The sequence below is a fragment of the Chrysoperla carnea genome, chromosome 5 (assembly GCF_905475395.1).
Source record: "Chrysoperla carnea chromosome 5, inChrCarn1.1, whole genome shotgun sequence".
NCBI classification, from domain to species: Eukaryota; Metazoa; Arthropoda; class Insecta; order Neuroptera; family Chrysopidae; genus Chrysoperla; species Chrysoperla carnea.
The window spans coordinates 43,993,574-44,019,529 of NC_058341.1; the positions used below are offsets into that span (position 1 = coordinate 43,993,574).

The window sequence follows — 25,956 nt, forward strand, 5'->3', positions numbered from 1 at the left end:
CTGAATGGCTAGATTTATGCTTACAATTTGCTAGAAGTGCGTCGGATATCTTTAGATGGCCGTGCATATTTTGTTCATGTGCCCAGCAAACTTATACAAATGTGCATATTTATAAAGTTTGCAATCATAATAATCACCTGTACCTGTATTACAAAGTATTATATAATACATTCATTCATGAATATTTTAAATTCAAATGAGACAGAGATATATATGGAATAAATAAACCGCCTTCATATAATAAAACGCATGCGTTGTAAATACATGGATGATACAAATGGGCGTTAACAATGATAACAATAATTTATAGTATAAGTTTACTATAAAATTATGTTTAGTTATTTTACAATCAACGAAAACGTTCAGAGTTTGTATAGCAGTTTTATGTATACGCATTATAAGCACTTATTTGAGAAAACTCACCGACGCACGAGAGATTTTTCCAATACAAGCACTATTTAAATTAAACTATGCCTTGTAGATTAGATTTTCGTCTTAGAAAAATTCAATTTCGGGGATGCTATTATAAAATAGATATCCTTTTTCCAGAATATATACATATTGACTTCCTTGCGCTTCCACCATTCATAAAAAAATTTTAATTAACTTGAATTAGCAATTAAAGCAGTGAAAATTATATCAATTGCCATGGTCTTGGAATCTTTGGAAACTTAATGTTACGCTATTTGTGTTAAAATATGATTTTGAGCAAAATGGAAACGTGTCTGACTAATGATGTGTAAAGTATCCATGATGCGAAAATCACACAAAATTCACTGGGAGTCAATTTGTTTACATAATTTATTCCACCGAAAATAGACCTAAGCAATAATAAATCTTCATCAATTGTACCATTTATGTGATTTCATACCTATAGGTATGGGTTATTTTCTGTGGAGGAATGTTACGTCACTAGATTACGGCGATAAACCTCACAAATAAGACTAATTAAAAATCAATATTTGTTGTGATATTGCCCGAATACGATCCTAACTGCTTGAAAAAAGTTCAAATACACGACTTGAATAGATTACGCTTCATGCGAGTCAGCCACGGTATCTTTAGGACCAAAATCAAATTTAAGCACAAATGGTATAAAATAAACTTTAAAATGATATCAATATCATTGTGATTAATATTATTTTTTTGGCCTTAATTATGTATTTTAAGTTTAATAAAAATTTTCTTCATAGCTTAACCTTATTTACGGAGTTACAAAGTATCCTGCATCACCCATCAACTCATTTCCGCATCAGTTCATAAAAATATCTTCATTTACTCGTTTTCACCTTATGTTAGGCTTGACAAATATAGATAGTAGATAGATCAAAGTCCTGAAAATTGACCACTTCCGATGGCACTAAATCTGTAGTTCACAATTTTTGCAGGTATTATTCTTACAATTGTTTTTGAAATGTGTAGGAAATATTTGCTGCTTTATTCAAATATCTTGAAAAGTTAAACAAGTATTCAAATAAAGGTGTGCAAAATTATGCGAATTTATTTAAAAAAAAAATTGTTCGGATTACAAGGGGCGTCGGATTAGCCAGGGACCGAAATACCGAGTCTACTGTAGTTTGTATGACGTTGCTCATACATTTTAATGCTGAAATGTGGAGAAGAAATAGCAACAAATAATTGACGGTTTTAAATCCACTTTCTGAGGTAACTGAGGTGTAATTAAAGAAATATATACGACCGAATTACCGGAAGTCCACTGTCTGTTATATGAGGATGCTCATACATTTAAATGATAAAATGTGGAGAAGAAATAACAACAACTAATAGACGTTTTTAAATCCCTTTTTTGAGGGCAATTGGATGTTTGTGTAAACAAAGTAATATATACGAGATTGTAACCATGGATCTCATTGATCTTGCATACGATCAATAAGAAATAAGAATCAACAGTCCGTTAAATATTCGTGGGCAAATAGATTCCTAAGATAGTCCATTACCTATGTTTTTTAACTTTTTTTTCAGTTCTAGAACCACTTAAATGTGACAAGTTTATAAGATTTGTATTACCACTAAATAAATAATTATTTTTCTCTTTTAAAAAAATTTAATTTTGAAAATTTACGGTACCTTAATGTATTGTAGCAAGGTATACTACTATTAGGTCTCTTGCTAGTAAAAGGCCGTGTCATAGAAACACAAAAGTGCTTTTTTTGATGTGTTTTGTACAACCCTAACATAAAGATGTAGAGTGGAAAACCCTATTTATTAAGTATTCACCTATATTATATAATAAATCTTAAAATTGAACAACTTAATAATAATTTAATATCTTAATTACATTAAAGATTTTATTACCTTATCATACCTACCTTTTGAGAAAACATTGCATACATAACTTTTCAAAACGTTTCATTCCAGGTGGTGTGTCTTCATCATAGCATTATATCTAATATACGTACATGTATAAGTGTAAGAGAGAAAATAAATAATATTTACATATAAATGTGACAAAGATAAAATATTTATTAGGTTAAAGAATATTAGAGGAAGATGGGTTATAATAAAATATAACCTCTATCTATCTATATGTACATAATCATAACTGTTTTGGGGTGTGTCCTTACAATGATAATAACATAATCATCCCTATTAGTATAGGGATGTTGTTTTGTTATACAGGGCACACTCAAGCCACTTATTCATTGAATTTGGTGCTCCACCCCTCAACGCTTTTGACATTTATAATATAAACGATCAACTCTGGGTTATTGTATAATATGCTTGTTCTATTACTCCACCACGCTTTGCTCTCATATCTTCTTTATCTTAGAAGAATGCGATGTTCGTTCTGTTCTATGCTGCGTGTGTTAATATTCTGAAAAATGTAATATGATAATGGTCTAATTAATAAAGTAAATCTGTTGAGAAGTAAATAAGGATTATTTTATTTGGAATGGAAATTTGTTGGGAATTTAGTTTCTAATTTATAGAATTTTAAGGAAGGTAGTCGTTAAAGTTTCTAGTTTGGTTTCGTTTTAGTCCCTGCAAAATCCATCATTGAGCATGTTGATATTGTTTAAACAAATTTGTTTTAACAAAAAAAAAAAAATATTGACCGAATCGCTTCGGAAAAATTTTATCATATCTATCTCTTAGACATTTTTCTCTTAGCCATCCAGTCTTCAAGTAAAAAATTCGTAAAATTTGAAAAAATGGGATTTTAACGATTTTTGTCCCTCAAAAACTCTACGAAAAAATCAGATTTTTAATATGTATAAGACTTTTATTTCTACTGTAAAGCTTACTCAACAACATCCATCAAAAGTTTTTGGCCTAATTGAATTTTAAGTGCTTGCTTGTCAATTGTTAAGAGAGCGCGGGAAAAACCACCCAACAATAAAGATTTTCTGTTCTATACATGCTAGAAAGATAGGATTTTCACCAGTCGACTCGAAATAAAGTAAAATTAACAGAAAATTTCGCAAAATTTCGATAAATTTCGAAAAATTTCTATTTTCAAAACGAAATCCCCTGAAAATCGCAATAACCATTTTTCCAATTTTCTGTTAATTTGACTTTATTTCAAGTCAAAATAAAAAGTTCAATAGGAAAAACATTTAAAACAATGACCACCTACGATCTACCAAGTTCTTTTGACTTCCCAGACATACTTAAGAAGTATACATTTCTAGTATCTATAATATTATTTCAACTTATTTTTAATAATTGACCATTTTTCTTATTACTATTTTTCATTCCACATAAAAATCGTTGTCCCTAATGGCCAATAGAAATTATGATAAAAAATTTAGCAACGGAGATATCTTCATCACGCTGTGTTACATTTTCTGGAACCCAAACGTTAACAAATATTAGGTCAAAATTGGTAGATTACTCTATAAATTATTTTAAAAGATAAGAAAAACTAAATAGTTTAAGTTAAGCAATAATGCTGCTAACGTTATATTTGAACTTGTCAATGTATTTTACTACATGCATATACCAAAGGTACTTCACTGCGTTTCCACCATCGTCAATATTTTGCCAAGTTTTAAATACGCTTATATTATGAAGATAAACAAACATTGGCGGAATCGTGGGGTTTATTGGGCATGTACCTCTCATTGCTTAAAAGAAATTAAAAAAAAATTATTACTTACAAATTATAATCTATTTATTTAATTTGAAGCTACACAGTTATAATATAATATAAGATATGATAAATCATTTTTTTATGGGAGTAATATGTTCGAGTGCTTGATTGGTGAGTGTAAACCCTCTCCCATCCATGGGTCAATTATAATTACATCACTGAAGATAAAGAGGTATATCCGCTCATTAAACACCTTAAACATTTATTTTAGCTCAACGAGTTTAACGATTTCAAAATATCCATAAAAAGCAAAGTAGTAGAAGAAATATACTGTTTAAAGTAGATTTGTGGTTGAAATTATTTGTACCTTATTTTCAACTTTTGATGATTAATTTTGTGATAGTTTCATGAATGTAGACGATAAATACGAATAAAAATTTTCAATATCTGTCTTTCTTTTCGAAATATCGAAAGCTAAATAATTAAACAAAATTTTCAATTTTCGATATTTTGAAAATTACTTCATATATCGAAAAATTTTATTCTTACTTTTCGTGTTATATATTGTCAAGTTATAACATAATTCACCATCAAAATGGAAAATATAAGTTTTTTTTAAATTTGTGTCCCCACTATCGTGCTCATATATCCTTAATTAGTAGCGCAAAACGGATTTTTTTGTTTGTATTACATTAAGAAATTTACGGTGACTTCAGACCCCCACTCTACCTTTATAGGAGAAGCTAAGAAAATAGTCAACTCCTCTCCTGATACTTCCGCAAATGATAAGATGTAATAATTTTTCCATAACTTTTATTAAACATCAAAATTTAAATTAGAAAAATCAAAGTATTTTTAAGGTCTAAAGTAAAGCAGCTTCTTAATAAAGGCAAAATTTTGTTTACTAAAAATTTTCCAAGGAAAATATTTAACAAATACGTACTAAGAAGAAACTCACACGATCAATGTATACCAGTCATTTTCGTACTTTAGTACTAGATATTTGAAAAAGTGATTTTAAACAGTTATTGCTCGGAAACTATAAAATGCGTAAACATGACGTTAGATATGTTGCGTCCTTGTAACATACTGTGTTTAAATTCGAAAGCTCAATATTATTGCTTCATTGGTTCCTCAGATACAAGGGTATGAAAACAGCAATTTTACGTCATGCATATACCTACAGTACTTCTTGCAAACCTACGAACGATTTTCAGTGCTATATAATTATTATCAAATAAATATTAAATAGTTCTAATTTATTAAAGGGTTTTTATTTTTTCCACAAATTTATTTCAAACGCTGGGGATAGAGAACGTCAGATCTGGAGATGAGCGACGTAGATCCGGAGTTGAGTCAATTACATGGATATTATATATGTATAGGAAGATGAGTACCTACTCTGGAATTTGCTTTCTTTGAGCTACGTCTCTGCCTTAAGGTAAAATATCTTATTCAAGTATGAATTTAAAAACAAATAATAGATTAAATTAGATTTATACCATTAAAATAAGAAAGATAAATCCACTTCCACAGAGATAATACAACAATATATATAATGATATCTACCTACTATTAAACAACAAACAAAATATAGGACTCTAATCTTCCCCCTCTCCCAACACAAAAAAAGCTCAGCAAACAATGTTATATTGTTCGTTATATATACCTTTTAACAGGCAGCATATCACCAATCGTGATCATATCTATATTATATTGTGTGTATCATCTCCTATAGTCATCTTTATCTCCTCTATGGTTTGGTATCATCATTATTAGTAAACATATTGTTATCCCTGTTCACCTTTGTCTCTCATTCCCATAACGATATAATATTCCTCCTCAATTCATAAATGTTACAGTGGATGTTAAACTGGATACTCTCCTGAATAACATTATACATAAACATGCATACCAGATTTTAAAAGATCAACTTTTAGTATCTATATTATTATTATGTGATAAAAACATCATTCTAATTTATTTATTTTAAATATTAATTATTTTTAAATAAAATTAAATTCAGCTCAGTGATAAACCTTTAAATTTTACTATAATTAATAAAAATTTATTTTAATTAATGTTAATTTATGTGATATTTTATTAATTGTGGAAAATTAAATTCGAAAAAATATTTAAAAATAATTTTATTTATTTTGAAATTATAAGACAGTAAAATACTGCGTTAAATTTTCATTAATTAAGTGAATTAATATAAAAAATTAATGAATAAATTGTGAAAAATTAAAGTGAATTTTTATTTTTGGCGATTCGATCGTGAATTCGTGACAAATGATATATTTTAAACAATAAAAAATATAAAATTTGGATTTTTGAACGTACAAGTTTTTATTTTGCAAATTAATTTGTAAAAATAAAGTGAATTGTTTAAATAAATTAAGGTTCGTGTGATATATTAAAATTTTTGGTGATCATTTTTTTTGCTGCAAATTAAGTATAGGTAAATTTAATATTTTTAAAAAATTTATTATTTTAATTAAGGATTATATTGAGAAAACTCATTTTCATTTGTAATGAATAATTTAGTATAATTAAAAATCAAAAATATTTTTTTGTATGGTGAAATATATTTATTTATGATAAGTAAGAATTTTTTTTAAATATTAAATATTAGCATAATAATCTCATTGGTTTATTAAAAAATTAAAATCTTATAAATTGAGTTAATATTTTAATCATAGCGGTGTAAAAGTGATTAAACAAATTAAACCTTATGCTTTCTAAATTTTCAGGAAAAATTAAAAAATTTTCAAAATAATAAGTCAACCATTATTAGAACATCCAGAAACATTGTTGCCTTACAACTTTTTTCTCTTTGAAAATTTTTAAAGCCCGAGATTTCACTTATAGAAGGCCTTATAATAATAAGAAGATAATTTAATAATTAGGATAAAATGTTATTTGTATTTTTATTCAATTTTTTGCTTGAATATCGTCCTAGCTGAAAGAAAACTTTCCGGCTGTGAAAATTTTCCTAGGTATAAAAGTTGTTAAAGCACAACATGGAAGAGTTGTAAAAGCCTCTCAAATTTCCAGCCATTCTGAATTCAAAAACTGCGATTGACGATTGAAAAGGGCTTTTTATAAAATTTTGTCACAAAATATTCCGGAGCTATATAGAAAATTTGGCATAAAAGTCAAAACATGTTAATTGTTATAAAGTAAACGAAATAAAAAATCCAATCTCAAATTTTGTGTAATGTTTCGTAAATATTTTGTTAATATCCTATAAAATTTGTATTTCGTTAATATTCTATAATTTTTAAGGATAATAATGCTTTTAAGGATAATAATCTCGTATAAAGTGCATTGTTCACCCAATTCGAGTTTAGATAATTCAAGTGTAAAATAAATTTTATTACAATTTATAATTTTTCCCTTTAAGTTTCATATTCCGGTGATGCTAAGAGTCAAAAATTTTAATAAGCTTATTGAAAATAAATTTCATTCCAAACTAATTTTGTGTTTATTGATATATTTTATTAAAGTATTGAGTAATAGATTTGCAACTAAATAACTGCACAGGTTTTTTTATAGACTTCTTATTCGCACCGTGCGTGAGTTTTATTGGAGGCGTTTCCATGGTAACGATACACTACTTTAATTATAGAATTGTATGGATGCATATATAATTGTATGGATTGCATTTATGACTAACATTAAAAATTTAATATTATTGTCTCACAAATTTAAATAATTATGATAATTAACATTTGAAAAATATTATTTGTGCAATTTGATTTCTTATTTTCACAATTTTTAATGCATTAAGTTTAATTAATTAGTGCTTTTCAATAATTTTAATTTGACATTTTCTATAAGATTAACATGTAAAGAATTGCAAATTAGTCATAACAGCCTCCTTTATCGCCAAAATTTTTCACTGGAAGCGCTGGCATCGATTTTATTGTCTCTACCATTACTACGCACACAGCAAATAGATTTTTACCCACTGAAACTGGGTAACAACTTCTATCACGCCAAGTCTTCTTGTGAAACTCATTTAAAAAATTGAAAAATTCGGGGTATTCAGGGAGATAATAGGGGAGATGTCGACTCAAGAGGAAACCTCGCTATCTTGGAAATATTCAGTTGATCATGTCCCAACAAATTAACGATACCTACCTCTGGTAAGTTTGTGATATCTCATGCGGATGCAGTATCAAGAAGAAATAGAAGTTTTAAAGACAAAAAGGTAAGCTCAGGGGTCAATATTATCCCTAATATAATCCAATTCAATTTCATACAAAATCGTAAATCTGATGTGATAGAAGGAAATGTATATTGCTTTTGGATTCAGCCCTCTAATAAAAATATAATTTAAGCCAGAAATTTTCCCATGAAGATGAAAAGAATTTTTTGTGTTATTGGTTTTTATTGATATGGATTATAGCTTATTAAGGAAGGCTTAAATGAAATTTTACCATTTTATATTTCCAATTAATTTATACCCGAGGAAATAAATTGAAAAATTGGATTTTTCCAGAAATACGACATGATAATTTATGGCTTTCAACTTTACAACAATAAATAAAAAATAATTACATTTAAAATTAGTTTTGCAGTATTTGATTGTAAATTTTTAAGACGTATCAAATGAAATTTTGCCATTCTTTTTTTTTTATTTGACTTAAGAATCCATTCCACAGAGACTTATGACGAAAATTTGCATTAAAAAAATCATAAATAATTTTTTTTAATCAAATTTTAAAATTTTGATTAAGTGATTTTAAAAATAAAATTAATTATATATCATGATTTATATGATATTTTAAGTATAAATGATAATGAATTATATTATATTAAATTTATTTTTAAAACAAAATCGGTAATATTATCGAATGAATACGATTACAATGCGTTAATTTTATCAAGTTTAATGCTTAGTAATTTAATTAATGTGTACAAATAATATTATAATAGCAAGTAATTAATAATTTTCTAATAAATGCTGATTAATTAAAACAGTTTATTATTAATGAACTAAAATCATATTATAAACGGACACGGTGTATAATAAATTAATTATACCGAGTGTTTCACAATTGCACGGCACTATTTAAAGAGTATGTTCTTTATTTCAAAATAAACAAAAAAATGTGCATATAAACATGTCTCTGATAATTTTTACCGAGAAACTAGATGTTAAAGATTTTTTTTCTAGATACCAAGTGTTAACCAGTTAGCCTTCAAGAAATTCATCAAAATTTTTGAGTTTATATCATAAACTAGCTATGAATCACTAGCTTCGCTGGGCTACTTCAATTTTAAATACAAAGATTATTGTGTTACAACCTTCATTTCATATGTCGTCCCTTATCCTCGTTTTGTTCACAATTTTGTCGATTTTATTATTTTGGTGCGGAGCCCTAATTTTTTTGAAAACAGCTCATGTTATTCGTTGATTGAAATTTTCTATACGTGAAATAATTTTTCAAATCGATTAAGTACCTAGTATCTAGAACTATATCTTGAAGGCATATATCTTTAGACTGTGGTCTAGTTCATATCCTATGTTGCTTTGGCCTTTCTAAATGAACGCCTATTTTGTGATAATGCGTTAATTTCGGTTTCACATTTTGTAATGACCGTAATTCTGTATTTTTTCTATATTCTTCTATATTAAGTCTCTGTATATTTCTTCTATATTTTTATTTTCTGGGCTGTAAGCTTTTTTGCCGACATCATCACACAGAAACAATCATCCTCTTTTTACAAAAAAAAAGGTAAATTTCTCATTAACCGTACACAGAATCGATACGGATTTTCCACAAAATACCTATATACAAGGATGATTAGTTGATAAATAAAATTTTGAATTTTTAGTATCATTTTCATTATTTATAAAAAAAAAAAATGCACGTTTCACTATTCTAAGTGTTATAATTACCACATTATATAAATAAATGACATGTTATAGTTATAACACTTAGAGGGATTTAAGTTTTGTATTTATTTTTGATTAGGTGTATGTCGGGTTTTCATTTTTATACACAGTTTTATTTAAATTTATTAAAAAATGAGACTGAGAAAATTTTTTATTTTGGTATAATTATATAAAGCTTAAAATTAGAGAAATATTGATAAAAGTTTTTTCTATGAAATTTATACAGAAGACGTATTGAAGACTCATTAAATAGAAGGCAAAATTGCAGATTTTTCACACTTTCACTTTGGTAGATCTCGAAACGGCTTAAATAAAATATTTTTATGCTTCAGTATATCAGTACTAAATTATTTACGGATATGTTTTTATAAGAACTATTTTGTTTATTTTGTGCCGTGATATTATGAAACATCCGTTACTTTAAATGTTTGTTATTGTTTGTTATAAATATATTCAATTAATAAAATTTTTGAATGAAATTTTCATACATTAACAATTATTATTACTTATTCGTTGTGTCAGTTTTTGTTTTAATAAACTTCTGGTGTGATTTTATGTAATATTAATTATTATGTGCTTAATTTATTTATAAAAATTTGTAATTAATATCTATTTATTTTTATATTTTATTAATTGAAAAAATATGAATTATTAATTAGGTATGCAAAATTTTGTACTTTTCAATTTTTCGGTAAATGATATCTGATGTTTTAAAAAATGGTAAAATTAATTATTGTAGGCACTAATTCTCTTTTCGTTTTATCGAAGTTTTTTTTTTTACGAATTTTTATATGCTGTAGTCAATTATACGCTATTTATTATTTGTAATATAACAAAATTGATATATCCTAAAAATATTCTAAATAATAACTTACAGTAAAAGGCTTTCAGCATTCTTTTCCAACCTGTGAATGCACTTAAGCTTTCGACATTTCGACTACATGTTATATTTGAGGATTTATGATTTATAAGTTCCTATTTATTTTTAAAAATGTTCGTTTTTATTCTATGCAGTCGAGTTTTTTGATTTTTTAATTCATACTTTACATAGTCGTTTTTTTTTTGAAATTATTTGTTCATTTTTTATTAGTCAGCAAGTAGGTACCTTTATTGAAGTTTAGCTGAAAATAATTTTCTTCCGTTTAAAAGAAATAGCTTCGTACGAATTTATGAAAGCACAATCAGTCGTTTGAATGGTATGGGAAAATAACAATAGGTACCATACATATCTGAGCGAAAAGTATAGTCCTTTCCTTACAATTGGGGAAAAATAGATTTTATTTAACAAATTTTAAAAATTAAACTAGAATTAAGTAATTATAATAAAAAATATTTTGAAATTATTTACGAATTATAATAAATTGAAAAATTTCATTATTAAAAATTTGTTTTTGCTATTTTTCATATATTTAACTGATTTTAATTCGAATACGATCAATTTTACCGAAAATGATACAGCCTTTTTGCTTCTCTCCGAATTCAATTTTCATACCTACTTTTGGAGTACCTATATAGTGCGAAGGCTCTTTGGAAATTGACTTGTAAGTAAGAAAAACATATATGGTTTACCCATGGACATTTATATAAACTACGGGAAGTGGTTTAGCGCTTGGAATATATAAATATAATATAAATAAAATATTGTAATTTAGGGGTATAGTAATATAATTATAACGAGATATTGTAATCATTTCTACATTCTTTAAATAGAAATGTAAATGTAACCACTTAATTTTTCGCATACGCCTGACGTTTTTTGGCAGGCATTAAAATCTACCGATGCACTGGTCGCCTAATTGTTCGTGTAATTTAGACGATTAATTGAATACTTGAAGATTTTTTATATGTAAGAGTGAGTGTTATAGTCGCATAAAAATTTATTTTTACATAGATATAAGAAGTAAATTTCCAATTGCTAATGGGTTCTACCGTCGCGTCGTTACATTAAAGTCTGCTGTTGAGAACAGAAAATGGTTTATAATGATTTAACTGCAATTTACTGCTATTTAATTTTAAAAAAAATATTTTTTAATTTTTTTCTCTTTTGAGGGATTTTCCTTTAGGGGCTTTTATGACTTTTTAACGTACCATAAATGTAATTTACAATTTCTTTAGTTGTAAATGTATTATCATGGTTTCTACATTGATGAGTCCGTGAAATATTAAATGAAACAAAGAAAAAATCGTTTACTAAGTTAAAAAACTGAATTTAAACTCAATGTTAATCTTTGCTCATTCAAATAATACCTATATATCACTGAATAAAATAAATAATTAGCTACTATTTATGATATTTCTTGAATTTTTTAATCGTGTTTGATAAAATGTAAAATTTGATTAAGTTTTATATTCCTTCCTAACTTCCTTATAACTATAATAGCTCTATATTAAGGTGTCTTATAATTTTTTTAGGCATAAAATCGACGTTAATTGAATTGTTTTTTCTAGAAACTTACAATTATTTAAATATATAAAAAAAATTACATAATATTATACAATTACAAAAGATTATAATGAAAGAATTAATTTTTTTTTGACTGAATCACATATTTACAACACGTTGACGGAGACAGCTCTAAAATAAGGTTCGAATCGGTTCTCACCATAGGGTTCTCACATCGCTTTCAGTGGACTGAAACCCTTTAAATGTTAAAATTAGTCATAATTAAAATTTAAAAAAAATTGTACAAGTTTTTGTGAAAAAAAGGATTTGTTGATCAAAAATTGATATACAAAATGGCAATAAAAAAATAATTAATTTTTTTGAGAGACTTTGGAATTTTTTGGACTAGTTTTAGCATTTGTTTTAACAAGTTACACAAAAGTTAAAGTAGATTAATCAAACAGTTTTTCTTTCAAAATCGTGTGAACCGTTTTGTAAATGCAAATTTCGACAAAATGCGTTAAAAATTGTTGTTATAGGTATAGCTAATATATTTCCTGGACCGTATAAGCCAAATAATTCCAAATAAGCTTACGTATTTTAATTTTTAGTATTTTAGTAGTGATGGTTATTAGGTATATGCGTTAAATAAAACGCTAAAAATTGGTATTTTTTGTAGGTACTTATGAACTTTTTTGCAAATGACAATGAAATGCAAATGACAAAATATGCAAAGGCATATTACTTCTTTTGTAACATTCATAAACTTTTTTTACAGTAAAGCTTTCCACCATTATTAATCACAAATTTTTTCCCCATCAGGTTTCAACAAAACAAACAAATTGAAATGAAAATAAAAAAGAAATGAAAATTAAAACAAAATGTTACATCAATTCAACAATTATTCAACACCGCTAAGTCAATTTTTAAGCTTACATCAAACAGCATTACAACAATCTACAACAAATCAACAACAATTAATTGACGATCAACAAGAACTAATCAATAAACAAAGACAACAACAATTGAATGAGAATAGTTCAAATACATCATCGTTAATGTACGATGAAAACGATAGTCATCATGATAATGACAGTGATAATATTATTGATAATGATGAAGGTGATGCAACATCATCATATCTAATTGATAATACAATAAAATATCATCATCAAATCATTAAAGAGAATAATAATCATCATACATCATCAAATAATACGAAATCATTTACAATTGCTGCAATACTTGGTTTACATCAACATCAACATTCAAATCATCATCATCATCATCAAATCAATAAGAATCAATTGAAATCATCACATTATCATCATTATCAGAATCATCATACGTCATTGGATGGTCCAGTTGATGGTACAACTAATGTACATCAAGTGTTTAATAATCATCGTTTAAATAGTTCTAGTGGTGCAGTGGCCAATGTGGATGAAAATAATGGTTTAATTATTGTTAATAATCGTTTAACGTCATCACATGCTGTTGGAGGTAGGAATTTATTTTACCCTACATGTACAGGTTGCCTTTTTTTAACTTGACATATAAGTGAAACTCGAAAAATAACTTCAATCGAGGAAAATGCTTCAAACGAAAAATGTTAGTTTCAAAGGTTCACACCCTATAAAGGCATCGAATTCAATCTAAATTTTCAGGTCCAATTAAAAATTCACTCTGATTCATAACGGACAAACATTAGATGCACGCTTTAAATTAGAAAGTTATTCTTTATAAATACGGAAACATTTTTTGTTTGAAACATTTTTTTGTAAAGCTAATATTTTAGACAGTAATTGATGGCAAAAATCTAGCTTTTTGTGCGTTTGATATCATTCAATTGGAGCCAACTTTTAATTTTTAACAAGAAGGCTTATAACAGATGCCCTCTCTACGTTCATGCCGTAGGCCCGTTCTTAGTTCAGTTTTATTTACTAAGCTCAATATGGAAAGAATCAATAAATTCTCGAAAATGTTGCAAGCTCTCGTAGCATTAGAAACGTGATTGTTAGTTAGAACAACGCATTTTCACATATTATTGTTTTGTTCGGAATGGCGACTGGCGACTACGATACATCGCGAATTCCACAGAATTTTTTTTTCCTCGAAACAAAATCTTACGCTGTGTTAATAATCTTCGAAGACAATGCTCGATAATGAAAAGGCTGAGTCTTTGTTTCATTATCGATTCAAAAACAAGTTCAAAATTATTTCGATTGAATTTCTGCTCAGTCAAAAAAGACATGTTTTGTATTGCAACAACTCGCATAATCCTTCTTTTTCTGATGCTTATATGCATTCTATTTGAAAAACACTTAATTTTTATGTCCCATCCTGTATTTCGGATCAAATGTTATCCTTAAATTTTATATAAAGTTTAGAACCGTACCAAAATTTTAAAAATTATTTTACAACTAATTTGTTAATACTACTCGAAACCTTGTTTACTTTCTTGAAAATGAGCTATAAATAATTACCGTACGAGCTTTTTGGGCTAAGATATTAGCTTTCTAAGCAAAATTGACACTTTTGGATTTAAAATCCAGTATCATCTGAAATAATCATCGCACTAAAATCTTTCTATGTCATTCGGAAACTTAAACTACCTTCTTTTAAGCCTTTTCATATTGTTTCTTAAAAATTTTTACCACTCTCCCATTTTTCGTTTTTAAAACATGTCCAAAAATAGAATTTTTCTATATTTTATTAGTTTTTTCACCTAGCCGTCATTTTATAAAAAAGGCTAAAACCTTATCATGTTCTTGTGCGGATATATTAAATTTAGCCTAAAGATTGGAATCCGAATGTTTGTCCGTCAGTGAATATGATACCTACTTCAAAAACGAAGAGTTAGCAAGGTAAAATTTTGAAAATTCCCCATTTTTTTTCACCCAATTTGTTATTTTACATCACATGAGAAAAAAATTGTAAACTTTTTCAACAGAAATAGAAGATCCAAGTGAGGTGATGAACTTGAGTGTACAAACAAAGAATAATGGTCATCAAACAAGATCGAATCACCCAACAAATACACATAGTGGAGGATATGTACAAACACATGATAATATCCATAATCCACATCATGGTGGTAAAGCACCCACCACGGTGGTCAATAACATAACTGCTGGTGCATTACAAGCGTCAACAGACAATGCTGGTAATATATTACATCATAATAGTTTTTCATCAAACACCGTGTCCACGACAATATCAAATAATAATAAGACAACAGTACCGGTTACAGCAGCATCAGGGGCACCAGGTCTTGTTACATTACATCCTCATCATCATCCGCAACAACAACCGAAATTTGATACGGATACAGGTGAAACAACACCCACGTCAGGGTCTTTGACACACCATCAACAAAGGTCAACAGGTAATATTACTCACTTTTTTTATTCTTTTTAATTAAGACAACCATTTAATTAAGTCCACTTTAAATACAGAATGTTTACATTTAAACTAGCCATTTGTCTATTTAAATTTGCAATCTTGTTTACAAGCCATCCTAGTAAGTAATGGAATTGTTGAATAAAAAATAATTACTCATTTGTATGTATTCTATTTCAATTATTTTAATAAATTAATAAAATCAAATGAACGAGAAAAATTAAACAAAATAATGAAGAAATACGTTTATGGTATGTAAGTTGCTGTGTTACTGTGACTTCGTCTATTTAATAATATTGATTTTATTTTTATGAGCTTTTTTAAAATATAAAATTATATGCATATTCTTCCTCTGTCTATTAAAGTTATAAATAAATACTAGCTATAAACCACTAGCTTCGTTTGGCAAGTTAAATTTTAAATACAAGATTATTGTGTTATAACCTACACTTCATATGCCGTCGTACTTCGTACACGAAATAGGGATAGGGATTGTTTTACATAGCTAAAATATTTGTACAGTTTTCAATTTTTTTTAATTAAATGTAAAAAAGTCATAATTCATTCATTATATCAGAACAGATGGCCATGATTTGTATTTTTATCATTTTTACATTTTGACGTTTACTATTTTTCCTTAGAGTCGGCGTTAGGGCCTCAAAGTCACCGTAAACTGCGAGGCTAACTCATATAATTTAGGGAATATTCGATAACTTTTTTGTCTTTCTTCTCAGAATTCATTTAATTTGGTAACAAAGAAGATTGATGTTTTATGCTTAGCTCGAATGTCAAAGTTATGCAAAACAATTTCCTATTTATGTGATTTTTTTGATTTTTTTCTGGATTATAAGAAAGTGGTAACATACTACGTGAAAAAAAGGAAACTGTTTCCCCAATAATCTTGTTGTAAGAGGAGAAATTGTGTTGTATCAAGCTTTCCTTTAACATACATACAAGACAAAATAAAATAGACGAAAAAAAGGAAAAACGATTACAAGAAAGGGAAAACAAAAAGAATAAGAAATTTTGTACAATTATATGACTGTCCCCTGACCTTGTAAAAATTTGTTTTCATGTTGCATCCATATTTTTGCAAACTGTTAATACTCGATTACTAAAAGTTTTGTCGTACACAAAATAAAATCGAGACGATATCGATAAAAGCATATCTGTCTTGTAAATGCCTACTTAGGTATATTGGTTTTTTTTTTGTTTCAACTAGATAGAGCCACAAATAAACATACATCCGGAGGTGCGTTTAATGGATCACACAAAAAAACAGCAAAAAGTAAACGAGTTCGAACAATATTCACACCTGATCAATTAGAAAGACTGGAAGCTGAATTTGAAAGACAGCAATATATGGTTGGTCCAGAACGGTTATACTTAGCACATACCTTACAATTAACGGAAGCTCAGGTAAACACTGTTAAGTAATATACGTTAAGTATTTTATAGCGTTCTCAAGATGTAAAAAGTGATTTCCGTAGGACTCTAAAACTTGGGTCCATAGGACCTACCTTGTAAACTGTTAGAGATAGAACAAAAGGTTAGAGAAAGAACAATTTATTAAAAATAATGAAAGTATTGACATTCAACACTTTCTATACAGAGTACTTTAACAATTAACTCAGACAATTGTTTGTTTTCATTTTCACAAAAATTTATATGGTAAATCTCATTTCAAAACATGCTGATTTCAAAAATCATTTCCACAAAAGTACTTTATTGTTACTTTCGGGAAAAAAACTTTGGATAACTCTTGGAAAATGAAATTTTCTTGGAGTATACCTGTAAGTAATAGAGCCCATAGAGTATGGAAATTTTGGTAGTCAAATTCAGGATGGTATATGAACTTATTTTTTCTGTCGTGAACAGATAACTTCAATGAAAGGCAATTTCTTTTCTAGTTACAAATTTGTTGCCTTTTTTTATAGTTTCAGAAAAAATTTACTGACATTTTTCTGCAAATTTGAAGTACCTATATCCGTTTTGAAATGCAAAAATTCAATTGATGGGGATAAAATTTGTTTTCCTGGTTCAATTATAATAGGTTTACAATTTTTTATAATTTTGGAATTAAATAATTTGATTTCTTGTACTGAACCATAGGTTAAAGTATGGTTTCAAAATCGACGCATAAAATGGCGTAAACATCATTTAGAAATAACACATCAACGTTTGGCTGTAATAAAGCAACAGCAACAACAATTACAACATCATTTATTACAAGAAGCAGAAAATACCATGGACTCATCAACGTCCAGTGGCGGTCCAGACGATAATACGTGAGAAAATGTAAATAAATAATTCTAGTTTAATTATACAAGGTGTTCTACGATCATCGCATTGTAGAAATAAACTAATTGAGAAATACATTTTACGCACAAAGAATAAATGTTTTCATTTTCAAATTGTTTATTGACTAAAAAAAGTAAAGTTGGTTTTTTTAAAATCTTTAAGTATATAAAATATGAAAGCGATACATATAAAACTTCGTTTTGTTAAAGAGAGAGATGGGCAACAATCTTTGAATGCTTATAGCTTCTTCGTTTTTTAATCAATTTTAATTTCATTTTAAATTTTGATATGGTATCAAGTCTAGTTTTATATTTTTTGGGTTATATAGCAAATTCGACATCAGGATTAACGTTTTCTTACTTTATCATATACTGAAGGTAAAGTATACTAATAATGAAAAAAACAATTTTTGGGTTTTACTCAATATTTCACGTTTTAAGCAAAATTTATCCCTTTTAGAGGTGAGATATAGTCTTCATTATAAAATTGATTTTGAGTTTTTGAAAATGTTTTATGTTTTAAGATCATTTGAATCCATTTTTTGCCCATTTTTCATGATTTGTGTATGTGTATAGATAGCTCTTATTTTGTGAACACTCTACAGGTCATACCAGTATATGTATATTCAATAAGGGGGTGAAGAGCCCTTTTTGTTTTCGGGCAAAATCTGGAGAGAGAGAGAGGTAGTTTACAGGTGACCCAAAATATAAAATTTTAAACAGAGTGATGCAGAAAATCTCTAATCACAAAAAATATTTATTTTATAAATACCAGCAATTTTATTTGAAATTTTTAATCTAAAAACTTCTATAGGCATGTTAAAAGATTTTTGCTAGGGTAAATGAATTTCGTCATCAACACCATAACCAACAAATTTTTGCTAGGTATATCTATATATAGATATACTAATAATTTTTCCTACAGAAGTATAGTGGTTTAGGGGCAGAGCAGTGGACTCGGACAACGGAGGCCAGCGTTCGAATCCGGCTATGGGATTCTAAAATTTTTGTTTGTTTTTCTTTAAATTCAAAATTTCTACATTTAATTTATCTCATATTTACATCAAACCAACCTTGGTACAAAAACAAAAATTAAATTGGTCTCGCGTATCATATAATTAGATTTATGTTGATAATTTAAATACAAATATTATGAAATACAAATTTTTAATATTACAATCAGTTTAAAAATTCAAAATACCTACAGTTTTAAGTTTTCACTTCTGTCAGCAGTCCTCATGACTGCCTCCAATTGTTTTTTCATACCATCGATTGATCGGTAGAAATCACTGTTAAATCATGGTTCGGCGGAAGGGAAGGGGTTAGTTCGATGTGTCCATGGACTGTATAGACGTTTAGGTAGGTACTAATTATAAATTTTTATTAATCTATCTATATAATATATGAAAATGAAAACATTACTTTTAATGCGGGAAGTTTATTTTCCAATTAGCTATTTGTACAATTTGATGAAATTTATACAAAATGTATATTTGATACTTTAATATCATATTTATAATACAAATTCACAACGGACGATATATAATGCACCAAAAATGTACATTCACATTCAAAAAAATTGAACTTTCTGTTCAAAATATGTAGAAAAACCCTTGTCTCTTCTAGGTGTGATAAGGGAAAAATTCATCAGTCTGTTTTCTATCAATTTTTCTAGAATGAATCAGAAAATAATTTACCGAAAGGTACGATAATGGGAAGTTTGTTTACAATTATTTAGGATACTATGGACATTACTGGTTAATTTAACAGGTAAATTGTGCATCTGGCGGGAACAATTCTACTAAGTCTAATGAAGGTGATTTAGGCTCAATACTGTAAAGTATTTTTGGGGGATGAGCTTCATTCCATTAATGTAACCACTCCATTACAAAACATGTCGACTGGAATCGTTTTGACTCCGCGTTCCCATTTAAAGATAAATATTTATGTCCCTTTTAAGGGCGTTCCCAAAAAAATCACGTTTTCAGAGGATCATTTGAGATTAGAGCTTATTTGAGATAGATTTTTAAAGGTATTCTTTATTATGGAACAAGTAAATTTGCTAAAGATTATTTTCGAAAAATAATATTCATTATTTACAAGCATGACAACTCGTTTTTCTATAAAATACACTTTAAGTGATGAAATGATTGGAATTTGGATTGGACTTTCTCGAAATCTTTAGACATTAATATTTCAAAATCAATAAATACCAAAATGTTCAATTTTTTTAAAATGGGAATGTACTTATTTAAAAAAAAAAAAACCAAATAGAAAAGTCAAAACTTACAAAAAATAATTATCTGTACAATTTTAGAATGCAAGAAATTTTTTTATTGCTGACTCCTCTTTTATTTGCTTTCTGAGACTGGGACCCCGTATCAATATCTGTATAACGAAAACCATCGAGGAAGATAAAAATAGGTACTATAGTTTATTATTTTACAGAAAATTTTTAAGAATCTGTTCAAAACTTACAACAAAACTTGATTAAAAAATTTCAAATCAACTAAATATTATAAAAATAGCTATAAATATTTTTAAAGCTTTGTAATCAGTGTTTATTTTAAGTCTTGAAAAGATCTGTTCCTTTCTATAAAATAATAAATGATGGTACCTACTTTCTTTATCGAATGTTCTAGTTATATGGATATTGACATGTTTTATCAGTGATTTTCCGATTTTTATCGAAATCGTGTCAGTGGTCCCTGAAAAAAGCGGGGATTTGTTTTTCATCTTTTCTACAAAAAAATTTCTTGAATTCAAATTATCCAGATAATTTTTTGTTTGATATTTTAATTTTTCTGAAATGTATGTAAAAATCTTCACTTAATTAATAAGAAATATAATTAGTGCAATAAAAATTTAAAGACAGAAAATATTTTATTTAAATATAAATATTTGTAAAAAGAAAGTTATAATATAAATTTTAGAAATAAATATATTATTTAATTTATGTATGTTTTAAAATGGAAATAAAAATAAAAAATAATTCATGATATTGTTTTATTAATACCTACGTTAAGATTGTAGTAGAAAATTCAGGTATAGAAGTATTAAATATGGGTAAGCCTTGTTTTTGGCAGACGGGGTTGGAAAACAGGAAGTTTTGGTCTAAAAAGGAGCAAATATGAAATTTTTGACATAAATAATTATTTAATCAGTAAGTTAATTCCAAGTCGGATTTGTTTCAAAAGTAAATATTTTCAATGTAGGTTTTGAAGAAATAACTTCCAAATTTTCTTTGCTTAGTCCACTGTTTTATTTATAAATTAATAATTAAAATTACTATTCTAGACATGTTTCGTCTAAACTTAGACATTTTCAATGTGAAGTATAATTTAATGTTGATCGCTTTTTATAGGATTTTGAGACCCCCCCCCCCGGTTGTCACACTGTGTCACACTTTCTGTGACCCCCCTTTAAATATTACGTCACAAAAACTAAGTCCCCTCTCCCCCTAAAAATAGAAAATTTTCATTAATAGTACACAAATTTTTATATTAAAAATGAATGCTTTTTATCATGACAAAAAATGAAAAAAAGTAAAATTATAGCTGAAAGAATTTCTCCAATAAAATTTTATGATAAGCCGCGAGCGTCATATTGTCTTAGACTCCCTGTCCCCCTTGTCACGTCTTGTCACACTCAGCAGAAGCCCTCCCCCTCTTGAGTGCGAACGTATTTTATGAACGGCCCCTTTGAGTAAAAAAGTCCATTGATGGATGAGATTTCATGATTAAGTAAGTATTTCTAATTTGTTTCATTATGTTTTCCTAATAAAATTATACAAAATTTTATGTTTTTAAGTAATAAATAAACAAACAAAATACAATAATAGTTTTAATTTTTTGGTAAGTAGTAGGTATTTTAAATTTAGTTTATCATCATATTCTCCTAATAAATTTACATAAAATTTTTCAAAAAAAGTATATCGATGGAGAGAATTAATTCATCATTCATTCATTAATTTATTAAAGTAAGAATTTCTTCTAATTTCTAAAAGGCACACATCTTATACCGGTATTGAATTCGATCTAAGTTTTCAGGTCCAATTAAAATCTCACTCTGATTCATAACAGATAAACATTAGATAAACGCTTTTAATTATTAAGTTGTTCTTTACAAATAAGTAAACATTTGGTTTGAACCATTTTTCTGTAAACCCAATAGTTTAGACAGTAATTGATAGCAAAAATCTAGCTTTTTCTGCTTTTGTTCATTCAATTGGAACAAAAATGGTCTTTATAGAAAAACAAACCATTTTTATTGGATTTATTGGAATATTTGTTTAAAGGAGTGCCTAGATTTTGTAGAAACAATTATACGAAATTTGATACTAAAAAACGATATTGGATAAAACTTTTCAATCCGTTTTGGCCTAAACTGTACGATTTCTATCGAGTACCAGTTATGGAATAGAGTGAGCTTTTCATTTGGATTGAAAACCTATGTCAAGTTTTTTCACCCAACATTTTTCGCTTGAAGCATTCATATCGATAAATATTATTTTTCGACATTCAAGCATAAGTCAACTTAAAAACCCCTGTATATTTTGTAGATAGATAATATGTATATATTTATTATTATAAAAGTTTCATGAAATGAAGTAGAGCGTTTTGAGAAATTATCTCATTGCCTCTTTTAAAACATCTAGCGTCCACAAGGAGACTGTATTTTTTCTACCACCCCCTCAAAGACTCCAACATGCACAAATGGGTGCTATCACCCACTTTTACAGATCTATTTAGATCTATCTATTAAGTAAAACCAAAAAAAAAAACTAAATCGACTGTATTTTTTGATATTTCCTATTTTAAAATTATTTCTGGGTGGAGGTAAGTTGAAAGTGAAACTGTGTTTTGAATAAAACCACGGATGGAGCATTGTGAATAAAACCACGTATTCCTTTGAAAAATAATTTAATAATTGTGGTTTTCAACAAAAATTAACCACACGGTATACGGTATAGGTATTATCTTAGGTATAGTTAGTTATAGGTACTACTTACGTAATGATAAAAAAATTAAAAATTGTTCAAATTCAGCCGCATTGAAAGTTTATTTCAATGCGGCTGAATTTAGGTTAATTTTTTTTTATTGAAATTAGGTTGGAGTGAACCTAAGAACGATTGCATTTACTGTAGCTAAAAGTGCGCAACTCAGAGAAAAGTTGCGAAAATTGCTGCAAAATCATTTTAAGACAATTTTTTAAAAATCCTTTTTGCAATATTAGTTATTATTACCAGACAGTTTGCCGTTGGTAAATTTAAAAAAAAATGTTTCAATTCATTTTATTATTAAAGAATGCAATTTTAATTTGCCAAGCGGAAATTCGGTAGTATTTTTTTCTAGAGCGCATTTCCCGTTAAGTGAAATTCGAAATTCAGCTTTCTTAGAATACAATTTCCGAAATGTTACCACCTCTCGTACCTAGACAGTAAACGGATAGTACAATTTTTTGATAACGATTGTACATTATTAGAGGGACGAGTATAGTATGAGTATTGACTTTCACCGTTATATTTTATGGAATGCTTTTGTTTCACCGTATCTACTGTTACCCTTATCTAAAACATGTTTGCTCTCTACACCCTCCAACTTTCTTTGGTTGGTTTGATTGTAAAATTACCTACAATACTTATGTGGTTATATTATACGTACAGGGTGATTCAAGTTACAACAGCAGGACTTCATCAAATGATAGATAACGTTAAAATAATGATAATTTCCCAATACACTTATAATCGAGGAAGTCTTACTTTTTATATACAGAATGTTGGAATTTCGGAAGAAAATAACTTAAATATTGTGTTTAGAAAAATAGAAATTTCAACTTAGGGTATAACCTAAACATCCTTCATGGTTTAAACCTTAGGGCCCACCATTACCGGCCTGTTTTGAAAAAATTTTCTAATAGATTTTTTCAAAACTACGTTATGGAACACATAACTCAACCGCTTTGATTTTCGTGATTTATGACTGAGCTTTAAATCATGACATTTTGGCAATACTTTAGAATCTTAACAATGCCTGTGAGATATATATACAAACAAACAATAAAATTTTTGAGTAATTGGTAGAGAGCAATGTGGAAAGTATTTTGATTACTAGACGTTTCAAACTATCGAGTGTTCCGATTATCGATACTCTACTGTATTATGTATGTAGACAAAATAAAATAAATTAAAAAAGATAATACTTTAAAACTGGAATATTTTGTTTTTGCATCATAATACGTGGTCACATTTGAAGCCCGATAGCCAGTATTTAAATATTAAAAAATTTGCGGCTTTTAATAATTAAAGTTTTTAATGACTGAATTATGTATGAATCATAACGTTACAACTTCCGAAATTTGTTTGGTAAAATTGATCAATTGGGTTCACTTTCAAAAAAATACTATTATCATAAAAATAAAACCATCTTTTTCTGATATTTCTTGTTTTTAAAGTATGATTTTATAATTATTTTCATAAATCCTCACTTGTAGATTTTAAAGGGAAATTAAATACATAAAAAAATAGCAATCACCACAATATTGGATTTATTGCAGAGCTAATATTATGCCATTTGTGTTAAAGTATGGGCCTAAAGAATATTAAAATATGAGCCTGGATGGAATGAAGCGTAAAGTGTGCATGATGCGAAAACCACAAAAATAACGAATGAATAACTCTTCAAAAATACACCAAATTTATGCTATTTGTGTGATCTCACACCCACGAATTATTTTCGATGGGAATAGAAAAAACCGTTAAATTGAGAATATAAAACAGATACATATAAGACTGGAATTAGCCGTGATATTGGTAACATATCCCCTTAACTGCTCAATAAAAAGATCGAAAATACGATTTTCAGATTATAATACCTTGGAATCAGTCATGATATTTAAGACCAAAATCAGATGGCACAAAATTAGCTTTTTAATGAAACCAATATAGTCACGATTGATACTATTTTTAACTTGGTTTTATTAGCTTGGTATATCTATATGTATCTGTGTAACGGAAACTTTGATTTTACCAACTTCAAAACGTCGGATTGAATTTAAACTTCTCATACTTATCAAGGGCCAATGACAATATAATAATTTAATAAGTTTGTCCGCTAATCCTGATCAGGATTTTTAGGATTAAGGACAATTAAAATATCTTTGGTGGTGGAAGCGCAGATAACACTCCATAATATTCCATAATAAATAATAGTAAACAATAGAAAATAAATAGTAGTTTAAGAAAACTAAAAAAACACGCTTTTGTAATCTGCTGAACTAAAAAGAAGAAAATAATTTCTATAAGTTCAAAAAACCAATAAAGTTATAAAGAAAGTAATCATTTTATCGTAAAAAACGTGAACTTTACTTTTACTAATATCTGTTAACAAAGTATTTAGAATAATTGAAATTTATCACTCCACGCTTTTTTACAATAAAATGATTTTTTTCTTAATCACTCTATTTTTTTTTTTTTTTTGAACATAGCACTATTATTATTTATTATGGATTTAATTTCGATTAAAGGTAGTACGAGCGCCAGGGCAAGTTTAGACTTGTGGTTGAAATTATTTGTACCTTATTTTCAACTTTGATGATAAATTTTGTTATAAACTCCTTCTAAAATTTACAGAATTAATTTAGACTTAGCCCAACTTCATATAAAAAAAAATCAAGCCTTTTATCCAAAATTGCATTGGCGCTCGTACATCCTTGAAATGCATTCCCATTAAAAAAACGCTTGTTAAGGTAAATAATATGATAATCAAATTCAATTTTTCAAGTGAATGTGAGTTTGGATTTTGTAATTATTTGGCCTTACTCAAGGTGCGCGAGATTTTGTCATAGTCAAAATGAAGATTACTGACAAAAATGAAGTGTTCCCAAAATTTGGAAGTTGGAGGTGACGTAA

General features: G+C 27.7%; 1 protein-coding gene across 1 annotated transcript; it reads left to right on the top strand.

The window, feature by feature from the left end:
• Positions 1 to 13,226: 13,226 nt before the first annotated feature.
• Positions 13,227 to 18,039, top strand: LOC123301192 (homeobox protein Hox-B5b-like). The gene is made up of 4 exons (XM_044883927.1): positions 13,227 to 13,848; positions 15,299 to 15,733; positions 16,970 to 17,166; positions 17,860 to 18,039. The coding sequence occupies exons 1-4, from the start codon at positions 13,227 to 13,229 to the stop codon at positions 18,037 to 18,039; spliced, it is 1,434 nt and encodes a 477-aa protein (XP_044739862.1).
• Positions 18,040 to 25,956: the final 7,917 nt, after the last annotated feature.

Bases quoted from the DNA above. Each gene is read 5' to 3' on its own strand.
- LOC123301192 (XM_044883927.1), top strand. From the start codon at position 13,227: ATGTTACATCAATTCAACAATTATTCAACACCGCTAAGTCAATTTTTA. The intron at 13,849-15,298 runs GTAGGAATTTAT...CTTTTTCAACAG, and splicing joins GTCATCACATGCTGTTGGAG to AAATAGAAGATCCAAGTGAG. The intron at 15,734-16,969 runs GTAATATTACTC...TGTTTCAACTAG, and splicing joins CCATCAACAAAGGTCAACAG to ATAGAGCCACAAATAAACAT.